The 21695-nt window shown below is 40.3% G+C and overlaps 1 protein-coding gene across 1 annotated transcript; it reads right to left on the bottom strand.

Annotated features, from left to right (window-relative positions):
* Positions 1-7521: 7521 nt before the first annotated feature.
* cck (cholecystokinin) lies at positions 7522-10092 on the bottom strand. Its single transcript, XM_004073873.4, has 4 exons — positions 9957-10092; positions 9513-9633; positions 9275-9433; positions 7522-7981 (listed from the first exon to the last, which is right to left on the bottom strand). The coding sequence occupies exons 2-4, from the start codon at positions 9631-9633 to the stop codon at positions 7845-7847; spliced, it is 417 nt and encodes a 138-aa protein (XP_004073921.1). The 5' UTR covers positions 9957-10092; the 3' UTR covers positions 7522-7844.
* Between the last annotated feature and the right edge of the window lie 11603 nt (positions 10093-21695).

Here is a 21695-nt window from a genome sequence, read left to right as displayed (position 1 = left end):
GGGGGGGGGGGCACACAGGTGAGCAATAATCAAGAAATGCCACCGTGACTGGCGGCGAGGAGTCTTAATTGGATACAAGAAAATGTCACGGATGTCTTTCATACTGGATATCTGTCATCTTTCAATAACACCTGATCGTCTCATTTATCCTGAGAGCAACTTTGACACCTCCAGAAATGAAAGCCGACAAATGCTCTTGTGCGGTTCCTCCATGGATCCTGACGGAGCTGCTGAGCCTGAGCAGCACCACGGCCTGCGTCTGATCCAGATTCAGGTCTGCATTAATGCGGAACCTGCTGGTGGCGCACAAAAAACAAAGGTTACGATGGCTTCCAAACCCGTCCAGGACTCACAGGTGGTTGCTGGTTCCACAGCTGGTTCTGTCCTAGATCTCAGAGAGCAGATCTACAAACAAAAACATATAATGTTTTATTTTTCATAATTTATATGCTACCATTCACAAAAAAGAATTTTAACTTTAGGTTGCAATTCCAACGATCTATTCAAAAAACATTTTAGCTGCATGTGCTCTAACCCTTGTGCTATCCTAGGCACTTTAACATTGGGAGTTGGGTCATATAGACCCATTAGACAGTGCACTGAACCTTTTTTCTTCAATGATTTGTGATCTTCACTGGTGTCCATAGATTACATGAAATCTTTCCACCTTTATCCACCTTTGTCATGGTAGGGAGAACACGTCAATGTAAGGGTGGGGTCATCTAAGATAGCACAAGGGTTAAAAAAGTTTTGTTGCATTCGAAAAGACAATATCTGATTTAGTTGAGCTTCTAAATCAACGTTCTTTGTTTTTTTTTCTAGAGCAAATATGTTGCACAATGAACTAAACTACTGTGTAGCAGATTTATCCTCAGGAGTACCAGAGAAAAAAAAAATGTTTCTAAATCCATCAAAACCTACTATTCCCAGAGCTCCACCCTTTCTCATCTGGTTTCATGGAAACCCCCTAAATGTCCTCAGTAGATCCCGAAAGGAATTTATTCAGTAGTATGGAAGGGTTGGGAGATATTCAGGTTTAAAAATCTCCTTTACAGAGGACAATCATGCATTGCTGGTAAATGTTTGAGGTTAAAAAGGTTATAAATAGACTTCAGGAGCTGCTTACACGTGTTTTTAACGTAATAATTTGTGTGAAGGATTAATATTTACAAATGTGTAAACATATTTTTACTGATCCCACACCTCAGTGATAAATCTAGTATTTGCCCTTTTTTTGTTTTGTTTTTTTCTTCTCTCTTTTTAAGTAGTAGTATTTGCACTTTTAAGATGCTGCAATAGCTCCTGTTAGCCACTAGATGGCCAACATCCTCTGTTAGATTGAAGCCTCAAAGCTATGAATCTTTTTGGAGATTTATGAGGCTTCATCCCTAATTCTAGTTTTGTTTTTAAACATTGTGTGATTAAAAATGTTTGTCTCACTTCCTGTTTTCTTGTCTTTTCCACCAAACAACTTCTTTCCTTTTTTGTGTAACATTTTTTTAAATTCTCCGAGTCAACACTACGGTGGCCCTGAAGTGCAAATCATATAATCAAATAACTCAACACAAAAACATTTGAAGACCACAACAACAATTAAAAAGCAAAGCAAATAATCACAAAAACAACATTAAGATTTTAGAAATCAAAACCAAATTCAAGAAACAAAAACACCTAAAAATTGAATGATGAAATTAAGACAAAACAAACCAAAATAATTTCCAGAAAACAAATGATACTCTTAAAAAATGAAACAAAACGAGAAACCGGTAAAGGGATGTGTTATGGGAAATCACTATTGAAAACATTTGATTTTTGAAGAAGAGGGAAAGTAGAAGAATGTTTTGTCTCACTTTTTATCTTTCTCCTTTCCCATAATAAATTACTTTTTTTTTATTTTGCTTCATTTTTTGGAATTGAGATTTGGTTTCTGGAATTTTATTTTGATTTATAAATGTAACGTTGTTGTTTTGCCTTGTTAATCGTCGTTGTGACCTTTAATATGTTTTTGCGTTGAGTGATTTCTCAGTGTGAACTGCACTTTAGGGCCACTGTAAAAAAACAAGCAGAGCAGAGCAACAAAAGTGCTGAATTCCCCTGATGTTGCATACATCTTTGTAATCTTATTTTAGACGGAGGCAATTAAGATTATTTTTGATGCAAAAGCATCAGCAACATTATTTCACCCACATAATATGCCCATTAACAGAGCTTATAGTGTCAAGTAGCAAACTGGCTGTCATCATTGACTGTACACGAGAGCTGGACTGAGTGGCCCCTTCCCCTTGGCACTCCAAACAGGAAGTACCTGCTGATTCCAGGAAGACAAAATCCCACAGACTTCTATAGAGAAATAAACAGCTGTTAGTCATTCTAATGTTCAGAATAACTGTTCTTGCTTTGGCACATTTTTTAAACTGTTCTTGATAATCCTTTTTTTTTTCATGTTGTTTTTCTCTGTAGTGCAAAATGTTCAAGTTATAAACTGACCAATCAGGTGCCTCAATAAAAGTAGGCTGTCTCACATACTGTTCAAAACGCCTGATTGACAGATTTCATGAAGCCCACTTTCAATTAGTAGCCAGGGGTGGAGTTATGGCAAGGTAGGGGGGCCCCCCTCCCCCCCCCAGCAACCCCCCCCCTACTTTTGAGCCAAGATTTGTATCATTATTGACAAAGTTTAAAGGGGGGGGTTAAGAAAAAAGTCCTCTAGCTACACAGAAAAGCATTTGGTGCTGCAGTCCTGCAGCACCAAATGCTTTTCTGTGTCAGAGATCAGCTGAATCCTGCAGGAACTCTGTCTGTGATGCTGGTTTCATGCTACAACCAGGATGTTGGAGGAAAGTCCTTGTTTTTTCCATTTTTAATGGAGATAAGAAACACATCTGATCAAAAGTAGTTCTGCAGATTGTAAAGCTACATTTACTGTCTATCCTCCTGCAACAAAGATTGAGAGGAAAATCATTTCTAATTTTTAAGAATTTTGAAGTTTAAGGATCATAATCAATCAAAAAAAGACCAATCGGTCTAAGGACCATATAGCTACAGAAAGCTAACTTTATCACATGACTAGTTATCACCTATTTTTACTAGTTAATAGTTGAAAAAAACTTTCTAGTTGACAGTTGTACTATTTTTACCTCAGTGTTGAAACTATTTCCCAGACTTTCCCTGTTTGTGTGTTCAATGATAGAACAAGGTGAATAAAATAAAAACAAGGACCAGCCTGGATCAGTTTTTACAAAAGTATCACATCAGGACTCGGTATCACCACATACACAAAATCAAATGACTTGGAATTGCGGCAAAAATTCTGAACAGGACATCTCTAAATTAGAAAAGTGTAGTTTGTATGGACATCCATCGGGCGTCCTGGGCACTTCGGTGCCATGTGCACCCCCCGTACATGCAGCATTTGCGCGCGGTCAGTAGGGAGACAGTACTCACACCTTAATACTGGCTAAAGTGGCGTAAGGACACCGGACAACATCACTCGCATGTCATGAGTTGTTTTAACTTTCCATATTCTGACAAATACTTCATGATACACTTACTACGCACATGACAATCGAAATATGTTTACCATCTAAAATCTTCAAAGTGTCAAACGGTTTTTTCGTCATTAATCTACTCAAGTAAAAGTTAAAATAAACTACAAGGCTGTGAAAATATTTAAACTTGAAAAAGACCAGGGTAAAAACCCAAAACTTGTACAAAATTGTTTGCACCCCTTAAAAATAGAGGCTTAAAAAAGCCCTAAAAGATTGAAATAAGTGTGATATTTAGTTGTTACTGGCAGCATGTCTGATGTTAAATTTTTAACTGAAAATCATTTTTCTAGTGTTTTCAAAGAACACGTCCTTTAATTCGAAGATAAGAAGTCAACTTTCCCTGGACTTTCTCCACAGCCTGCAGGGGTCCGACTTGGGGGGGTAGCATTTAAGTTAACTCCATGTGGTTGTCTTTTTAAAAACAGTTAACAATGTCCTCATCAATAGTTTTTGATTGAGACCTCTCCTCATTCTAATTTAAAATGTGAAAAGACAAATGCCGTCTTTTTGTTGGAGAAGAAACCCAAATGTTTTATTTACCCGTTTGTGACACGTTCACTTTGTGACACAGAGCATCATTCTCAGCTGCATCATTTGCTGTTTTCTTAAACAGATTCATCCTAAATCCAAAAGTTAAACATTGGAGACAGATATGAAGGAATTAAAAAGAGGATAGAAACAGCCATCTGCCATCTCTATTGCTGGATCTTCATTACAGCCTCTCTACTGCTTTTTATGACTCTGTCTTCTCCCATTTGGACACAAAACTCCGGCAGACTAGGGATTTAAAAGATCTAGAAGTATTCTAACACATTTATCATTTTGACCTTTACTTGTTCATGTTTGTGCGATGCCAAGAATCCACACACACACGCATGCGAGACTCTTAAAGTGAACTGAAACCTTTTAGCTTCTGAAGTCTTTGCTCCTCGAGAGTTTTGAACGATTCCCATGGATGGCTATTAATCTCCAGTCTCTGTAAATTTCTCTTTCAAGTGTGTCCTCGGTCGGTGCCAGATGCTTTAATGTCCAACACACACAAAAACATGGCAAACTCGAAACCTCCCCAGGGCCGCTGCGAAGGGCCTGCCTGAATAATTCAGGCTGCTTTGTCCATTGATCCCTCTCTCCACCTCTCACTCACACAGACACTTCTTTCACTTACTGTAGTGGCGCCGCAGCGCCATAACCGTTCATTTGAATTCACGGGGACTGCTTACATCGGTCTTCCACTGACAGATGTCGTTTGAAATAGGCTATCAGCCAATTATCAGCTAAAGGAATGTGCAGCAGAGGGTCATCGGTCACAAGTGAGGTATCATCTCACATTTCAGTAAACTCGTAGTTGTATAAGTTTCTGTTTTCAGACTCAGTAAAGCAAATGAAATTCGGCTTATATATGCTCTGTTGACTGTTAAACTTCAACTGGAGCCAAAGACATGTTAATATTTATCTCTGAGCCCACTTTAATAATTCATTGAATGTGAGCTTTTCTGAGACCGCAGATGTTAAAGCTCATGAAGATCTCTGCTCTCATTTGAAGATATTTTGACCGTTGTTCAGGCCGATCTCTCAGCGATGCATCCACCCACTTTCCTTTGTGTGGCTGCAGACTGGCCTGATTCCTCAGCATCAAAAATATCTCCTATCCCATTTTTACCAAACAGAAATGGCATCCAACAGCAGGACGGAAACTCTTCTCTAAATGGAGGATTTGGCTCTGCATGAACAGTTGCTCTACTAAGTCTCTTTCTACAAGGCTAAATATTTCATTGTGATGTTTTACGTTTAGACATTCTTCAAACGTCTATTGTCACAGTTGGCTGTGTTTTCGACTGTTACTAACTGATATGCTCTTGGTTTTTTTTTTGGTCCATAAATGTCAGGTGATGCTCTGAACCAATGATCTTAACCCGTGTGTTACACACCAGTCTGGCCACAGGGGGGGCGGAGCAGCAGCACGAAGCAGGGACCTTCAACTTTAAGTGGTTATAGAGTTACGGTACTTCAAAGCGCCAACACTCCAGCTAAAGCTTTGGTGTTAAAGGTTTAAAGAGTGTTTGATGTCAAATGGTCCTCGAAAGACATAAACTAAAACACTATTAAAAGTCTTTAAAGTCAAGTCTATTCAGAGGTTCCCACGTCACAGAAATCTCTATCAGTTGAGGCTCCGCCCCCCCACCTGCTGAACTCGGTTTGTGTCCAAATTCCTTCCATACTCACTATATAGGGCGTTCGCCATTTTGTAGTGCTTTCCCAATCTACAATTCCAAAATCCAGTGCCCCAGAAATTTCCCAGAAGTCTCTGCAAAAAACCAGTGTGCATCAGTCCTCACTAGATCGGCGAATATAGACCACAATGCATTGCGTCGGAACAATTTTTACCAAAAAAATGTATTTAATTTTTTTTTTTGTAAATAAGCTATCAACGTTTTTATCTTCGGAAGACAGTGGACTCGTAGATAATCATCGCAAAACGCTTGTATCAATTAGATTTTAACTTTGTGAAATCGATGACGCCGTGTAACCCTTGTGCTATCCTAGATGACCCTATCCCTACATTGACGTGTTATTCTTACCATGACAAAGGTGGATAAAGGTGGAAAGATTACTTGTAATCCACGGACACCAGTGAGGATCACAAATCATTGAAGAAAAAAGGTTCAGAGCACTGTCTAGTGGGTCTAGATGACCAAACTCCCAATGTTAAAGTGCCTAGGATAGCACAAGGGTTAAAAAAAATAGTAGTGAGCATGGTGCCTGAATTGCTTTTAAAATTCAGGGCACCACATAGCCCCAAACTACATAGTTTTTTTGTAGTTAGGGGTTAGGGTTGGAATTTGGACACATCCTTGGTGTCCAAAGAGTAAAAATGGCTTCTGAAGAGTTTGCATGTCAACTGATAACAGAAAACCCTGCAGCACAGGTCACCTGACCTGCCTCCTTTCACATCATTGGACTTTGTTCCAGGGTCGCCCGTGGTGTAGTGGTACGGCAGTTGACCTCTGATCAGAAATCTGCAGGTTCGAATCCCGCCTTGCCGATCCATGTGTCCTTGGGCAAGACACTGAACCCCATCATGCCTCTGGTGGAAGACTGGCGCCAGTGTGTGAATGTACAGCTGGGACAGTGACTGTAAAGTGCTTTGGGTCTTGAATGAAAGTAGAAAAGTGCTTTACAAGTACACACCATACAGCAGCTTCCTGGCTTTTGTTTCAATTACAAGAAGTTTTGCTTTTGTCCAGACCTCCTCCCACCACCAGAAGATCAGGAAGCTCTGCGAGGTCTCCCTTTGAGGGGGATGTAATCAGTGTTCAACACATAAGGTAATTTTTTGTAATTCATTCATTCCTTCATCTACTGAACCCTTTGTTCCCTTTCGGGGTCACAGGGCTGCAGGAGCCTATCCCAGCCACTTGTGGGCAAAGGCTGCGGACACCCTGAACAGGGTTGTCGCAGGGCATTTTTGTAATGTAAATACATATTTGTTATATACTGCTAGAAACATCTATGAGGGAACAAAAATCCTAGTTTTCATTAAGAATTATTTATTTTGAACACATAGCAGAACTAAATTGCTTTTAAGCAAACTGTAAGACTCAGAAAGGACTGCAAACAGCTGCATGCAGGATTAAATGAGACATTTGAGGGGTTCTTCTACTTTTCTACACATTCCTACATGCATCAGATAGACATATTTCTATATTTCTAAAGCTTGACAAAAACTTTAGATGACTCCCCCTTAACTACTTTGCATCTTGTATACATTCTTGGAATGTAAACGTGTTGTACTCCCACCGTTTTTTGTGGGAAAATCTTTTTTTTTCCAGTAAAAAAGGTCAACCGAGTACTAAGGAATATAAAAACTAGTATTGATGAATGTGCAAAATTGTTGTTATTGATGTGATCATGAGGGGACCAGAGACCTCGGTGACTGTCTTTTAAATTCTAACAAACTACATAAAAACACGTATGAAAGCAGCGAAGCAGCTTTTGCTGTTTTATTCAATTCAGGTAATCTCACCACACATAAACCTTCTCCATCCCAAATGATTAAGAATCAAGAGAAACAACCCCCACACCCAACCCCAAAAACAAACAAACAAAAGAGAGCTTTCTGCAAAATTTGGCATACAGTAAGAATATTGCGTTATTACAGTTTTACAAACAAATTTACAACAATTACATCATAGACAGACCTTTATTTAAGACAGAGAGGAGCCAGCCAGCAGGGTTTTTTTCTGCCTTTTCTCATGCGCCTGCACGGAGGAAGGGGGCAGGAGCAGCAATGTCCCCTTATGAGGAGTACTCGTACTCTTCGGCGCTACGGCGACCAAAATCCATCCAGCCCAAGTAGTCCCTGTCTGCTATCCGGTGGTTGGCCCGCAGGACGCCTCCTCTGTTGTTTGCTGAGGAGTTTCTACGCACTGAACCTGGAGGGGGGGCACGGCAAGCAGGGGATGAGGGGAGAAAAGAAGGCCACACGTGAGCGTCATCAGTCTACATGCTCCAGGTTTGGAGGCAAAAGGGAGAAACGTGAGCTTTGAATGAGACTAAACACTCACAAAAAATCCTGTCAAATTCCTACATTTCAAAATAGTTTAGCTAACTTTATTAATCAAGAAGAAGTGTCATCATCAGTGTCTTTCACAAAACTCAACCAGTGGAGGCGACTTGTTTTGCTGTATTTTAATTGCCTGGTTCTGGTTTTTGCTTCATTAAATTTTCTTGACACTCACACATGTGCTCACAAACGCACACACAAATCCACCCAGGCCAAGCTCAGACTTGACCTAAAGACGAAGCAGCAGCAGCTCTGACACATTAGCCCCTCCAATTGCATGCATGTAATTGCATGTGCCCCCCCCTCCTCCTCCTTCACCAACCCCCACACCCATCCCTCTTCCTCCTTCTCATCTCCCTTTTTTTCCCTGGTCCTGATTTTTTTAATTCCAAGCAGAGCTCACGAGCAAAACTACACGCTCACAGAAACACACTTTCCCTCCACCCGCATCCTCCCCCGCAAAATGTGCACGCACACCGACACACCAGTGCGACTCCCTGGCACGCTGAGAGGATTGGCCGCAGAAGGCTTGACAACGACACCTCCCACACCAAAAACTTGCAAGTGAACAAACAGCGTGAACGCAGGCACAGACGCCCACAGAAGCACACCCAGGCACCCGATCCCTCCGGTAATAAATATTAATTTCAGCGTGCCCTTTGACTTTTTGTACATTTCTGTGTCCAAGTTTTTACTTTGTGTGAAGCAGAAACATTTCAGAGTTTGAGTGGGGATTTAGCAGATCTAATGGCCAGAATAAATCAGCCAGCTAAGGAAAGTTAAACTATGAAAATGGTAACATATAAGCTAAAAATAAATTAATTTTCATGCTAGATGTTTTGTTTTAAAATCAAATTCTGGAAGAAATCTTTTGAGTGGTGTCTGTGGGTTTAAAAAAGGGAGAATATTAGTTGTAAGATTTAGCATGAGATGATAAAAGATGCCAAGAGAAGATTAACCGGAAAGATGTACGCACTAATAAACGCTTTTTCAAACCACAAAAGCTTTTCAGTGCTACTAACTCGTTTTACAAAGCCGGCTTTGCACTAAGGAGGAGGAGTGGCAGGAAAAAGCACTCGCCTTTAAAATCCTTTACAGTTTTATCATTCTTTGCAGTTGCACAACAAAGAGTCTGCTCAAAGTTGCACACGTCCTAACACACCTTTCCTGGTGGAGATGAGTCTTGCCAGCAGCTCACTGAGGTTTGCCCGTGAATCTCCATCCTCCTCAGCCCCGGGAAGGTCTTTCAGCTGCGTGGTGGAACGGCTATGTCGGACGTGGGCGCCATCCAAACTTTTGGTGTCGGCCTCAGGAAGAGCAACTTAAAGTGCACACAAGATAAAATCAGGTGTGAAATCGTGACACAAAGGAAAGCTGTTTGTTCTGCATGAGAGTCGCACCTTCAGAAGGAGCTGAGAGGGAGTGCTGGCCCTCATCTGAGGGTGCTGAGGAGACGGGGAGCCCCAAGCAGCTTGTGCACAAAACTGCCAGCACCACACACACTCCCAGGCCAGCGGTCATCTGAAACACAGACAGAAGACGGAGCGTTTCAGATGATGTCCTCCACTCTGGTTCAACCTGCTCTGCCGTCCAGAGCTCCAGCTTCAGTCATGTGAGGAGCTGCTCGTCCTGATGGTCATTCCATCAGGTCAAACTGACCTGATCCTCAATGTTAAGAAAGCATTTTTCATGTCAGGTTTGCTTTTAGAAATATATGATAAAACCTCCAATTTTCATTCAAAAGAACATAAGAAAGTGTCAAAATATTAACAAATTCAATCCTTTCAGGAAATCCTCTAATGTCAGTATGTCATCCATCAGTTTAGAAAAAGAGTCTTCCTTACCTTGAGGAGAGAAGTTGAGCGTGTGAGCAGAGTATGAGAGTGAGGAGAGCAGTTCTCCGAAGAGCGGGAAGGAAGCCTCTTTTATACTCCCCGCTCAGCTCCGTCTCAGTGTGTGTTTATGTGTGCGCCTCCATGTGCATTCTGTGTAGTCCATCGAGTGTTTGCTAACGTAACACCACCACATTTGTTACAGCAGCAATCAAACAGCATCACCCTTTCGATTTTATTATCTGTTTGTTTGTCGTTTGATTCCACATCAGGAGCTGCCTGTTCATACCTCACCTGCTGTATGAGTGGTGAAACATGGACCTAAAGCTGGAGGATGGCCAAAAGTTGGGCTCTATAAGTGCAGCTTTGGTTCTAAAGGAAGTTATTTTTGATCTGGGGTGCTTGTTGATGAACCCGAATGGATGTGTGTGTGCAGTGACGGTGGGGGTCAGGCTTGTGTAGGTGTGAGTATGTGTGCACACCCACACAGGCATGATGCTGAAAAAGTAGGCGGAAGCACAAATGAAAATCTTCAGTTTTTCGACTGAGCTTGAAGTGAGACATCTGCACGATCCACCCACCGTCTCACACCCCAGTCTCACTCTCCAACGGCACAAGATTAGACCCAGCAACCGGGCTCCAGGAGATCAGAAAAGTCAAAATTGCTATTGATCACCTCATTTTATTAATGAGGGGGACCAGTCTGTCAGTGGGGAGCTGTTTCTAAAATTTTTAATTAAAAAAAATCAGGTCCAGAGAGTGTTTAAACAAAGGCAGATATTAAAACTACTTGAATGAAATTATTTATCTAAACAAAACAATCACACTAACATTTATGGTCTAATTATCCTAAGTTTGATTCGTCATTGTATAAATGGATAACTGATGATTGTTTTGTGTGGTATTCTTATTTGATTGCTTGAAATAAACCATTTCAAATCAAATCAAATCAAAAGGTAAATGATGAATTCATTTCCAAGCAATAAATAAAACCATAGAAAGAAAAAAGTGCAGACTTTTTTGAAAGCCCATATGGGCCGGCCCACACAATACAGGGGCGTAGCAAACAATCTGAGGCTCTCAAGATTTCATTTAACCCTTGTGCTATCTTAGATGACCCCACCCTTGCATTGTAGTGTTCCTCCTACCATGACAAAGGTGGATAAAGGTGGAAAGATTTCATGTAATCCATGGACACCAGTGAAGATCACAAATCATTGAAGAAAAAAGGTTCAGAGCACTGTCTAGTGGGTCTAGATGACCCGACTCCCAATGTTAAAGTGCCTAGGATAGCACAAGGGTAACAAACGATTCTCGACTCAGCGACTAACGACAGGATCAAAGATGCTCCAGTTGTGTTTTTGACAGTTCGTCTTCATGCAGCTTCACTGAAGTTAGTGGGTTTGACTGATGACTTGAGGTCATCTGCCCTGTTTGAGTCCAACTGTTTCAGCTTTCTGTTTCCATGCTGTGCAGAATGAAAACCTGTACTGAAGTTGACAAAAAAGGAAAAAATGTAAGATGAAAGTACACCAAGCAGAAGACTGGTTCATCTAGAAAGCAGTGTGAATGCTTTCTAGAGGAACCAGCAGGACTTGACTCTAAAGGTGCCAAACAAAACAATGAAAACCAAGAAACCTGGCAGGTTGTTATGTAACAGTCAGATCTTTAAAGACCCACTTCAATTATCTTTTTATCTATTTTCAAACATTCCCAGTGGACTTTTTGTGAGGAAACTGGTGATTCTAAACAGGACTGTAGATAAAAAAGGTTAGGTTCGTACCCATCAGTTTCCTGCACACAGAAACGAATGAATAATGACTCAGAGACAGGTACTTATATTTTGTGGAAGTTTTACTTCGTACAAACATGAAGGGGACAGACAGATGAACATGGTGCATTCAAAGTCTGAACACCGAAGGCAGGGAGATGGGCTTGGTATAAGAACCCTGCATTTGCATATTCAGAAGATCATACACTGGACAATGGTGTGAAAATCACACCCGCATGTTGTTACTGGAGAGGCGCTCCAAGGTCGCAATGGAGTTATCTCTGAGGCATCACACACAAAAAAAAGGGAGTATGAGAAGAAACTGTGAGAAAAATAGCTGGGCTGTGCTGTCTTCAAATGTAATATAATTGTGAGGCGATAATACATGCTTAATGAATTAAGTTTAAACCATTAGTCTAATAAAAAAGTTAAAGGCATTTTCTAACTATTCTTAACACTTTTAATTCTGATTATGCAGATTTATGTCGAACAAAAATAAAAATAACCTGTATTGTTTTCTTGGGCATAGTTTCTGCAGAGCAGCAGGAGTTCTTTAGATATTTACCCTTTAAATTATGGGATGGAGCAATCCATTGAACTTTATACAGTATGATAAAAACTGTATAAAGCTAAAATAACCTCAATGTGCAAACATGTATATATGTATATATATATATATATATATATATATATATATATATATATATATATTTCCTAAACGATGTCAGAAAGCTTCGGTTTCTAAATCTGGATAGAACGGCATCCCAGGTTTACAGGTGTTTTCTCAGAGGGTGGATGGCTTCTCCCTTCCAGGCAGGCAAAGCAGCTGCTGTGAGACAGTCTGTGTGCTTCTCAGAAATCCCAGAGAGTTTTGTTAACCACCTATGATGCTCTGTGGTAAAACTGTTCTCCTTCACTGGCACGTTTTCTGCAGGCTCTTCAAAAGGCCACAAGAGTAGGAGGTGAGGCCGCAGCCAGGCCAATGTATCAACTCCTTGTTGTGGGAGGAGGGTATGGGTCTGTCTAATGGACAGACTGCATGAATGTGCTGACAGAGTTTCACATGTGGACTGCCGGTTGTTCGGAGCCAGGATCTGAGCTTTGCTTCTCTGTCAGTCTGAATTCCTGCTGCAAACATTGAGCTGCTCTCAACGCGTCCAGACGCCAACAGTCCATCCTCTGCAGCGATCAACTGTGTGAAAAAAAAAAAGACGCTATATAAATAGACGTGAGAGACACTGAATGTTTGCAGCAGCTTAAGCATGCAGTCAGCAAACATGGTAAATTATTTATCCTCCTTTTAATACCATCATCAAACATGGGTCTCAGACATGCCTCCGAGGACGGACATTTTGATGTTTCTTCTCAGATCAATCATTATTTCTAGTCCACAGAATCACTGCAGGTTTTAGACCCGGGTAAGCTGTCGACGTGAAACCGCTTTTTATTCAGGTGCACTTAACTACGCAGAGGTTTTCTAATAATAAATATTTGGCAGAAAACATGGGGACTCACAAAAAAGACTGAAATCTGAGAGGTAAAAAAGAAAACTAGAAGACAAAAACGGAAATATTTCCATATTTCATTGCGTCTGAAGTCAATGCTCCTTCTGAAGTGTTTCAATCTTGACTAACAGAACACAATATCAGCACTTCAAATTTTGCGGTACATCGAGTCCTTGTATTTTTTCAAGCAAAAACCTTTTTTCTATTCACAAGAAAAACTCTAGTTTAGTTCAGTTTGTCAGTTTGTTTTAGACAGAAGTTTAACAAATCTTTATTTCTCCAAATTGTTGGATTTATGATGGACTCATTTTAGTATTTCTAATGCGATCCTCCATCCTGATATGGATCCCAAACATCTTTCAATTTTGCATCCTAAGAACCTAAAACATGAAGCAAAGGTTATTAAAACACTAATTTTCCTTTGTGTCTCTGCCAGCGGTGAAGAATTCATTTCCACACATGAAGCCTTTCCATTTCTCCTGCAGGCTGCAGGCGACGGCTCCTGTCGCGCGAATGAATCTCCCAGGAGATCGGACCCCGGTGCGGACAGGACAGGAAGACCTATTACATCGTGTGCTTCCCATCAATTGTTCTGACACATAAGTTGATGAGGCCGGTGTCATCTCACAGCTGCAATGGAGCCATTATGATGGAGATGGTCACACGTATTATGATGTGCAAATTGGTCAAATCTTCTTGTTCTTGTGCAGTTACCCCTCCCCATCACCTGTGACACACAAGCTGCTTCTTTCGTCCTCCACCTCTGTTCTTTATGGAGTCCACTTGGTCTGTGTGAATGTGAGAGGAGGACCTGAGAGACGCTGCTAATCATTCAGTGATTAACAGATAGTTAAGTGTAGCTGCTGCTGTGAGGGTCTCCCAGCTGTCCATGTTATTGATTAGAGTTAATTAAAATCATGTTTCACTTGCTGCTTAGCGACTCGACTCGTTCTTCAGCTGCAGCTCCAGGCGCTTTGTGAAATCTAGAGGCATTTCTATAGGTGGAAACTTGAATTTTTCTATTTGGTATGGATGACATTTTAACAGAAATGTAACTTTTTTTTAGTCATAAGCTGAGGCGGTGAAGAAAAATGTTGTGATGAACTGCATTGAAGGTCTGAGATAATAGAAGAGGAGAGCAGGGCAGATGCAGAAGCTGTGCCGGGGCCCCCCTCTCCAGAACCTTTGACAGGAATTTGAAGTTGGAAATCAGGAGGCAGTTTGACAAAACATTAGGATTTAGGTTTAGTTTTCTTGGATTTAAACACGTTTTTCTGCTTTAAATAGACAGAGTAACATGGCATGGAAAAGCCAACAACACCATCCTGGGCCCACACATCACATTTATGTGATCATTTGGGAAAATGTAAGCTTCCACAGAACAAACCAAAGCAGAGAGTGATTCTGCACCAACAGTAACCACTTTTTCAATATCTGTCAGCCACCCTACTCCTCTTTCCTGAACCCTTTAGAGGAGTTCTTCTCATCGTGGAGATGGAAAGTTTATGACAGACACCCAAACACTAGAGAGAAACTCCTAATGGCAAAGGAGTTGGCCTCTGTTGACATCCCAGTGCAGGCCTTCCAAGGATGGATTCGCCATTCCAGGGCGTTTTTCCAGGGTCCCTGACAAGAGGCAATATAACCTGCAATGTGGATGAGGTGATATGGCCCGATGCAGCTCAGTGACTGTGGTGTGAACAAAGTAAATAAAATAACTTCACACCCTGATCATGTTTTCAAGAGTACTGTTTTGTGCAATGGATTCTGTTTTTGCATTGAGTTGTGTTACAGTAGTGTACATTAGGGAATGGTACTTAGTGTTTTAGCAATTGGAAAAATCTTCAAAGAAAAAAATAACCAATTCAGTTTGTTTTTAAGTTACAAGCCGGAGTCATGGCTGTGATACTTTCTAACAGCTACGAAGTAAACAGAAAACAGCAGAAGTTACAAACACAAACCCGGTGGGATCAAGAAAAAAAGAGCAGGAGCAGAAACACAGAACATTTTAACTTAAAACAAAGGTCCAACATATCTGGTGAGGTCAAGATTAGCCACAAAAACAGTCTTTACATCTTCACTACATACTTCGTATGTCATTTTTTCCAATGATGGAGTACAGATAGAAAGAACATTCAGATGAAAACATTGCTCTTCTGAGTATTTATTTTTTCAAGTAGTTCTGACAATTGACAAAAAATGCAGTCTGATGTAGAAAACATGCTGGGCCCGCGTTGGGCCCTCCTGGCGCGGCGGGGGGGCTGCATTCCTTGTTGGGCCGGAGCTGCATTCTCTGTCCCCCCATGCCTCCCTGCTCTCTGGCTCTGGGGGCCGCCATGGCAGTCCTGCTGGCCCTGGCCTGGGTGGGGGATGTGATCACCCGGGGGGCGGTTGTTCTCTATCCGCTGCCGTGCGGGTGTTGGGGGGTTCTGGCTGCTGCTGCTCCTGCGGCGGGGGTCTTGGTGTGGGGATGGCTGGGCACTCTCCGTCCTTCTTTTCACATTCCACCGTCCATTTTAGAAGAACATAAACACTCACTAGAGCACAGGAGTTAGCTCACCATTGCACAAATAGTTTGCATGATTGATTGAAATATTTCACACTAGTTGGTTTGAAGGCATAAGTATGCATGTGTGAACAGTATTTGTGTTGTGTACATGTTGACATGTGGACATTTATGGAGCCAACAGGTGTGTTTATAACATTTGAGTGTGTGTGTGTGGACAGGCCCCGCCCTTATAGATTTGTACTACATTTGAACCTCACTGCAAACCTAATCCTGAACACAGGTACAATCAGATAGAATATTTCGTTTTTTTAGGTGTTTATTCTTGTACTCTTATCCTAAAGTGCGGCTGTTTTTTTCATTGGACGTCCCTCTGTCAGGTCTGTTAAATGGCACAAAGAAGTCTCTGTGACCTCGGCGGTAATCATCCATTTGGGTGAAAGCCATTCTTCCAAAATGCTGCTGAGCCACAACATTTCTTCTGAAGGTTTTCTTCCTGCTCCTTCACTGTAGTTTTATTCAGGTTTTAGATGCATAAACTCAGATTTTTATGGTTGCGGTTCCTCAGAGGACTCGTGTTTTTGCTCGAGGTGATCTTCAGACTTTTTCCGACTTGACTCGTTGTATAACAGCTTTGCCTTCTTATTTAAAGAAGCTCTGGTGTCAGGAGACCCAACCTGGTGGAAACAGGATTGTTGGTTTTCTACAGAAGCGAAGTGTTGTAAATAGAAACGTAGGATCTTGCTCTGCTGTTCTCTGGTTTCACAGGATCGGCAGCAGGGAAACTCGGGGATCAATACTTGGCTGTCCGGCAACATGTTCTGTTTCCAAATATTTTTTTTTTTTCAATCAGGGACTCTGAAAGCCACAGCATCTCGTGGAAAGATGTTAGGGGTGTCACCAGACGGTGTCACCTCCCTAACAGGAGCATAATGTGCAGAGAGCTGCTGCATTCTTGCCGACCTTCCGCTTCCAATTAGGTTGATAGGTTTCCATCAAAAGACTTCATCAGTTTTAAAACTGAAACCAGTTAAGAGGCTTTGAGGAAACAACAAAGGGAGAAAAGGGAGAAAAAATGAACATGCGGTCCATCAGCAGCAGGTGTTGCTGCCGTGAGTCCTCCTTCAGTGGAAGAATGGCAGCACCTGCATGTTTACACACATGCAGCAGGGAAGGAGGAGCCGGGTGGGTGCTCCAGGCTCTTAGTGGACTCTGAATTATAAATGATCCTGTGGTGTGTGGTTGCAGACAGTGGAGAGTTGATATAGGTTACTCCCACTGAGCAAACACATGAGAGGGAGGGGGTGAAAAAAAGCATCATTTTCCACCTCATTTTGAAATCAGCTCTGCTGCAACTGTTGCATCACTGAGTTGCAGTTCTCTCAACAAAGGCAGAGTTCAAAACTGTCTCTCTGCACATTTTTTCTCTTTTCATCTGGTGCTAATGTTGAAATCTTAATCACAGCGTTTGCAATCAGCCGTCGTGTCTCCATCAAACCTGGGGAGAGCAGGAACCCGCTGAGGCTAATCTGGGTTCGTCTTCACGCTGATGTGAGATTGACACCAAAGCTGCACCTCCCCCTGAGTATCTGAAGAAGAGGATGAATGGAGGAGTTAGGCTCAGTGTTGTGCTGCATCACAATATTTACAGAGGAGAAGTCTCTGAAGGAGGTGTGAGACGTGGGGCAGAAATGTTTCTCCTGGGGGGTCGACTTTCCTATTTCTGCACAAAGAAATTTTCTGTTTTGTTGACCAGCTCAAACCAGTTTTTCTTCTATCTCTTCCAGAAAAGGATAACAAAGCTTCATCTGGATGAAGAGGAAGTGGTTGTTCCAGTTATTTGCTTTAGAAAATTCACTTTTATCTGTTGCAATAAAAGCAGTTCAAACTTTTCTGCATAAAGAGATAAAAGATATAAATCCTGAACTTTAAAGTTCCCATTCCGATCATCTATTGATCTTGTGTAAAAGTGTTCCCTGTGCTCTTTTGCGGTTTTTAGCCAAAATCTAAAAAACTGTGTTGTTTCCCAGGACAATGTTTTCGCAGTAGTTCATCAGAATCTCACCTCTAAGTTGTGGGAGGAAGCTTGAGGTCAAATTCATTTATTTAAATCCTTTGTTTTGGAAAATTAACTTTTAGTTTTTGCAATAAAACCATTGAAGCTTTTTTTGCATAAAGAGATCAATCCTGAACGTGAACCACATTTCTTTTCTTTTCTTTTTTCTTTTTTTTCTTTTTAACTTGTCCTGTCCAACAGCTGGGCAGGCAGGTGAGACCTGAAGGCCTCTTGTGTTGGACATATTTTACTTTTACAACAGGGGTTGAACCACATTTCTGTATTCTTAGTATTCACTCTTTTTCTCCTCATTTAGAAATTTTAATGAATTAATTGAATAGCGCGGCCCTGTGACAGATGGATGGATGAATTGATGGATGCATAGATGCATGGATGGATGGATGGATGGATGGATGGATGGATGGATGGATGGATGGATGGATGGATGGATGGATGCATGGATGGATGGATGGATGGATGGATGGATGGATGGATGGATGGATGGATCCATAGATGCACAGATGCATGGATGCATGGATGGAAAATTAACAACTTTCTGTTTTAGTTGTGACTTGGTGCTTTGACTGAGCAGTTGGACAGTTGGTCACAGTGGTTGAACTGGAGACATTATTTGATCTAATCTAAAACATTTCTCTCTATTTTCTCCTTTTCTGCCGGTTGTGAAGATTTAGGTCTGTCATCTCTGTTTTGCCATAATATTAGATGTTTTTTTTTAACCTGAATATAAACATTTAACCAGAATAGTTGAAGCAGTAGCAAGAGGCACACTTTTCCTCTATTTAAAAGTTTGAAATTTAGGAATTTTTGTTTTTCTTTTACTGTTTTAACTTAGAATAAGTGTAATCAAACGGAATCAAATAGGAACACAATTTAACACGCCACTCAAATGTAAAAAGAGGACAAATTGATTTCTTGTCCTCAGAGGAATCCAGTTCTGTATGCATTTTAATAATTTTTCTTTTTTAATTTCCACTTGATCGTATCGCTGTTGACCTGCTCAGAAAAACTGTGGAGATCTGGGCTGCAGAATGCCTGAGGTGTGCACATTTTCCACAGTTTTCAATTATGCATACAGTTTGTGTGCAGGCAAATGTGCAAATACAGTTTTTGTGTACATGCATTATTCAAACATGTCCTGCTGGTTTCACACTACCCTACCCCCTCCCACAGCTACACATTTATTTGCATACAGAGCAGAGAAGTGGACTCCTGTCAGCAGAGGTGTAAAGTCACTCTATTTCCATTCAGTTGTGACTGATCTTCCAGTGTACACATTAACGATGGCAAATTATGGAACAAATATGTTCTGACACTTTTTTATCTGGGGCCACGTCGGTCAGAGAGTTTGACACTGGCTGCACTACACAGATTTCAGGTCACTGTGACATCTCAGAGCAGCATTCCTAAGGAGTTATCTCTCCATCTGTATCGCCTCTAAGAGAACGTTAGAGCTGCAACTGAAGTTCACAAAAGGACACAACAAAGCTACTGTGTTATAGAAAGACAGTTTAATAACAGTTTATTTGATAAAAATAAAGAAAAATATTGAAAAGATCTGCTGTAAAACCATTAGCAAGTAATAAAACGAAGTATGCATCAATGATAAACATGACTGTGAACGGTCCAGATGGTCCTGATGCCTAAATATCTGCAACAGACACACTTGGTGCTGTCCATGGTGCTGAACCCTCTCATCTACTTTAGGTTTCTCTCTTAGTTGAACCCTTTTGCATTTCCTTCCTCTTTAACACATTTAGACTTTATATTCATCACAATAGTTCATTTTTTTTTATCATCAATATCACTTTTTAGAACTTTCATTCAGTGATGAGCCTCCTGTTGATAAAGTCTTGGGTCCTTCCAATCCTGAACCAGCTTTTGGTTATTTGAGATCCTTCCTGTAAACATTTAAAGTAACTGAAAAACAATAAACATTTAAAAAAAAGACAACAACAAATAAAAATGTAAAAGGACCAACAACATTAAAAGGATATAAAACAAAAAAAATAAAATAATAAATAATAATAAAATCACGAAACTGTGTGCTTCCCAGAAGAAAAATCCTAAAACACAACAGTAATTAATATATTTAGTTTCCTAAAATATTTGTTCAAAATGTCTCATTTGATGTGTTTTGTCATGAACTCATCAGATGGGTGCTGTGCATTTTTATGTTTTATGTCCCACACACACCACCACCCTCATTAACATCAGGTACTCCTGTTCAAGAATCATTTTTCTGGCTTCACAGCCTCTTTATTGCATTAATACTTTCCAGGTTTCAGGTTTTGTCCAATGATCCTAAAGGTTTTTAGAAGAAATTAAAATAGGATCCCAGTGGTTTTTTCATTCAGCTCAGATGAGGAAAACAAAGATGTTCATGGATCAATTTGTCTGATAGTGGATGATCAGAATGGAGCAGAGTAGGGAGCTTGTGGCCCACTGATTGTAGTACCCACATGCTACAAGCTTTTTCCAAAGAAATTTTTTTTATCTGCTTTTCCTTCTTTATATATGTCCTCCATCATCAGAAAAATGCCACACGATGTTAAAAACACCAAAAAAATTATTGTCATCAGAGTGGATCTTTAAGCTTTAGCAAATGAAAAAATGACTCTTCAAAGTGTGATAATGAAGAGAAATTCACACAAAAATGTTACAACAAACTGCTGTTTCTCTAGAAGTGTCAAAGAAAAGCTACTATATAAAACCAGGAAGAGAGGTGGAATAAGATTTTTTTTTAAAGGGAGATTGTGTTGAACTAACGTCCAGAAATGATCCAATATAGAATAGAAACTCTGAGTTTGCTCAAAAGTTCTTGACAATTCAGAGAACAGGCTTTATTAAATCCCTTTTTTTTCACAAACTCAACAGATTTGATATACTTTTTATTTAGGATTTTATGAGTTTATGCATCTTTCTTTAATTTCTCCTAATGTTTAAACTGTAGCTCTTTATCATGGCTAATTGCACTCAAACAAATTCATTCGAAAGAATAAAAGATTAAATATTAATCAGGAACTGAGTATGAATTAATTGGGGAATGTTTCACAGTAAATCTCTGAGTAGGAAAGCGTCTATAACTTCTTTGTTTTGTGTGATTGTGTTGGTGGAAAAACACGAATGATAATAGGAGATAAGCAATAATCAATATGTGGCATTAACAGGAAACAATCATCCAGATTGAGAACCGGTGTGCGGAAGCTGTATTGACCTCTGAGGTCCTAATTATTAGAAGCAGATAAACAAACAGAAGTCACAAGCGATCATCATTAGGATCACTGCCTGTTTTCATCGGCTGAAAATAGCCCAGAGCTCCCCTTTTCTTCTAATTTTTCTGTTTTTTATTACTAAACTGTATCTCTAAATGCTGAATTTGGGAACAATTATTTTTCTGAAATTTACTGCTACTAAAAAAACGTTTCCAAGAGATTTATAGTGTCATGTTTTTTAAGAGATCAAATCCTCCATAAGACACCAAAACTAGAAACACCTGCAATTATTATATTTTCCATGTTACAGTATAAGGTGCACTTAAAAGCATTAAGTTTTCTTAAAAATTGACAAATTGCACCATATAATCTGGAGCGCATTATATACGTGTTAATTCTGGTTATGTTTACTAATGTTAAAGGGATTTTAAGAGACACAACACTCATGTGACACAAATGTTACATTAGGTATTGTTGTTAATATGCTAACGTGTAGCAGTGTCCGACCGTGTTTTTTTTACACGTTACAAAAATAGACAGATATCTTAAAACAAACGTTGTGAATGCTCGAACATGGCTAATGCTTCTAACGTGGCTAGCATGTAGCCTATTACAAACAAGTTATTAATGCAATTACTAAAGACTGACTGACTGACTTATCTCTGACTCTTTTGTTTCAC

This window comes from Oryzias latipes, chromosome 11, assembly GCF_002234675.1.
Source record: "Oryzias latipes chromosome 11, ASM223467v1".
Classification (NCBI taxonomy): domain Eukaryota; kingdom Metazoa; phylum Chordata; class Actinopteri; order Beloniformes; family Adrianichthyidae; genus Oryzias; species Oryzias latipes.
The sequence above is the reverse complement of the archived record's forward strand: the minus strand, read 5'-3'. Positions and strand labels throughout refer to the sequence as shown.

What these genes read in the sequence shown, in the direction of transcription:
- cck (XM_004073873.4), bottom strand. Translation starts at nt 9,633, where the DNA reads ATGACCGCTGGCCTGGGAGTGTGTGTGGTGCTGGCAGTTTTGTGCACA. An exon ending in CCTCTCAGCTCCTTCTGAAG is followed by an intron (nt 9,434 to 9,512) that starts GTGCGACTCTCA and finishes GTGCACTTTAAG; the next exon opens with TTGCTCTTCCTGAGGCCGAC. An exon ending in ACTCATCTCCACCAGGAAAG is followed by an intron (nt 7,982 to 9,274) that starts GTGTGTTAGGAC and finishes CCCCCCCTCCAG; the next exon opens with GTTCAGTGCGTAGAAACTCC.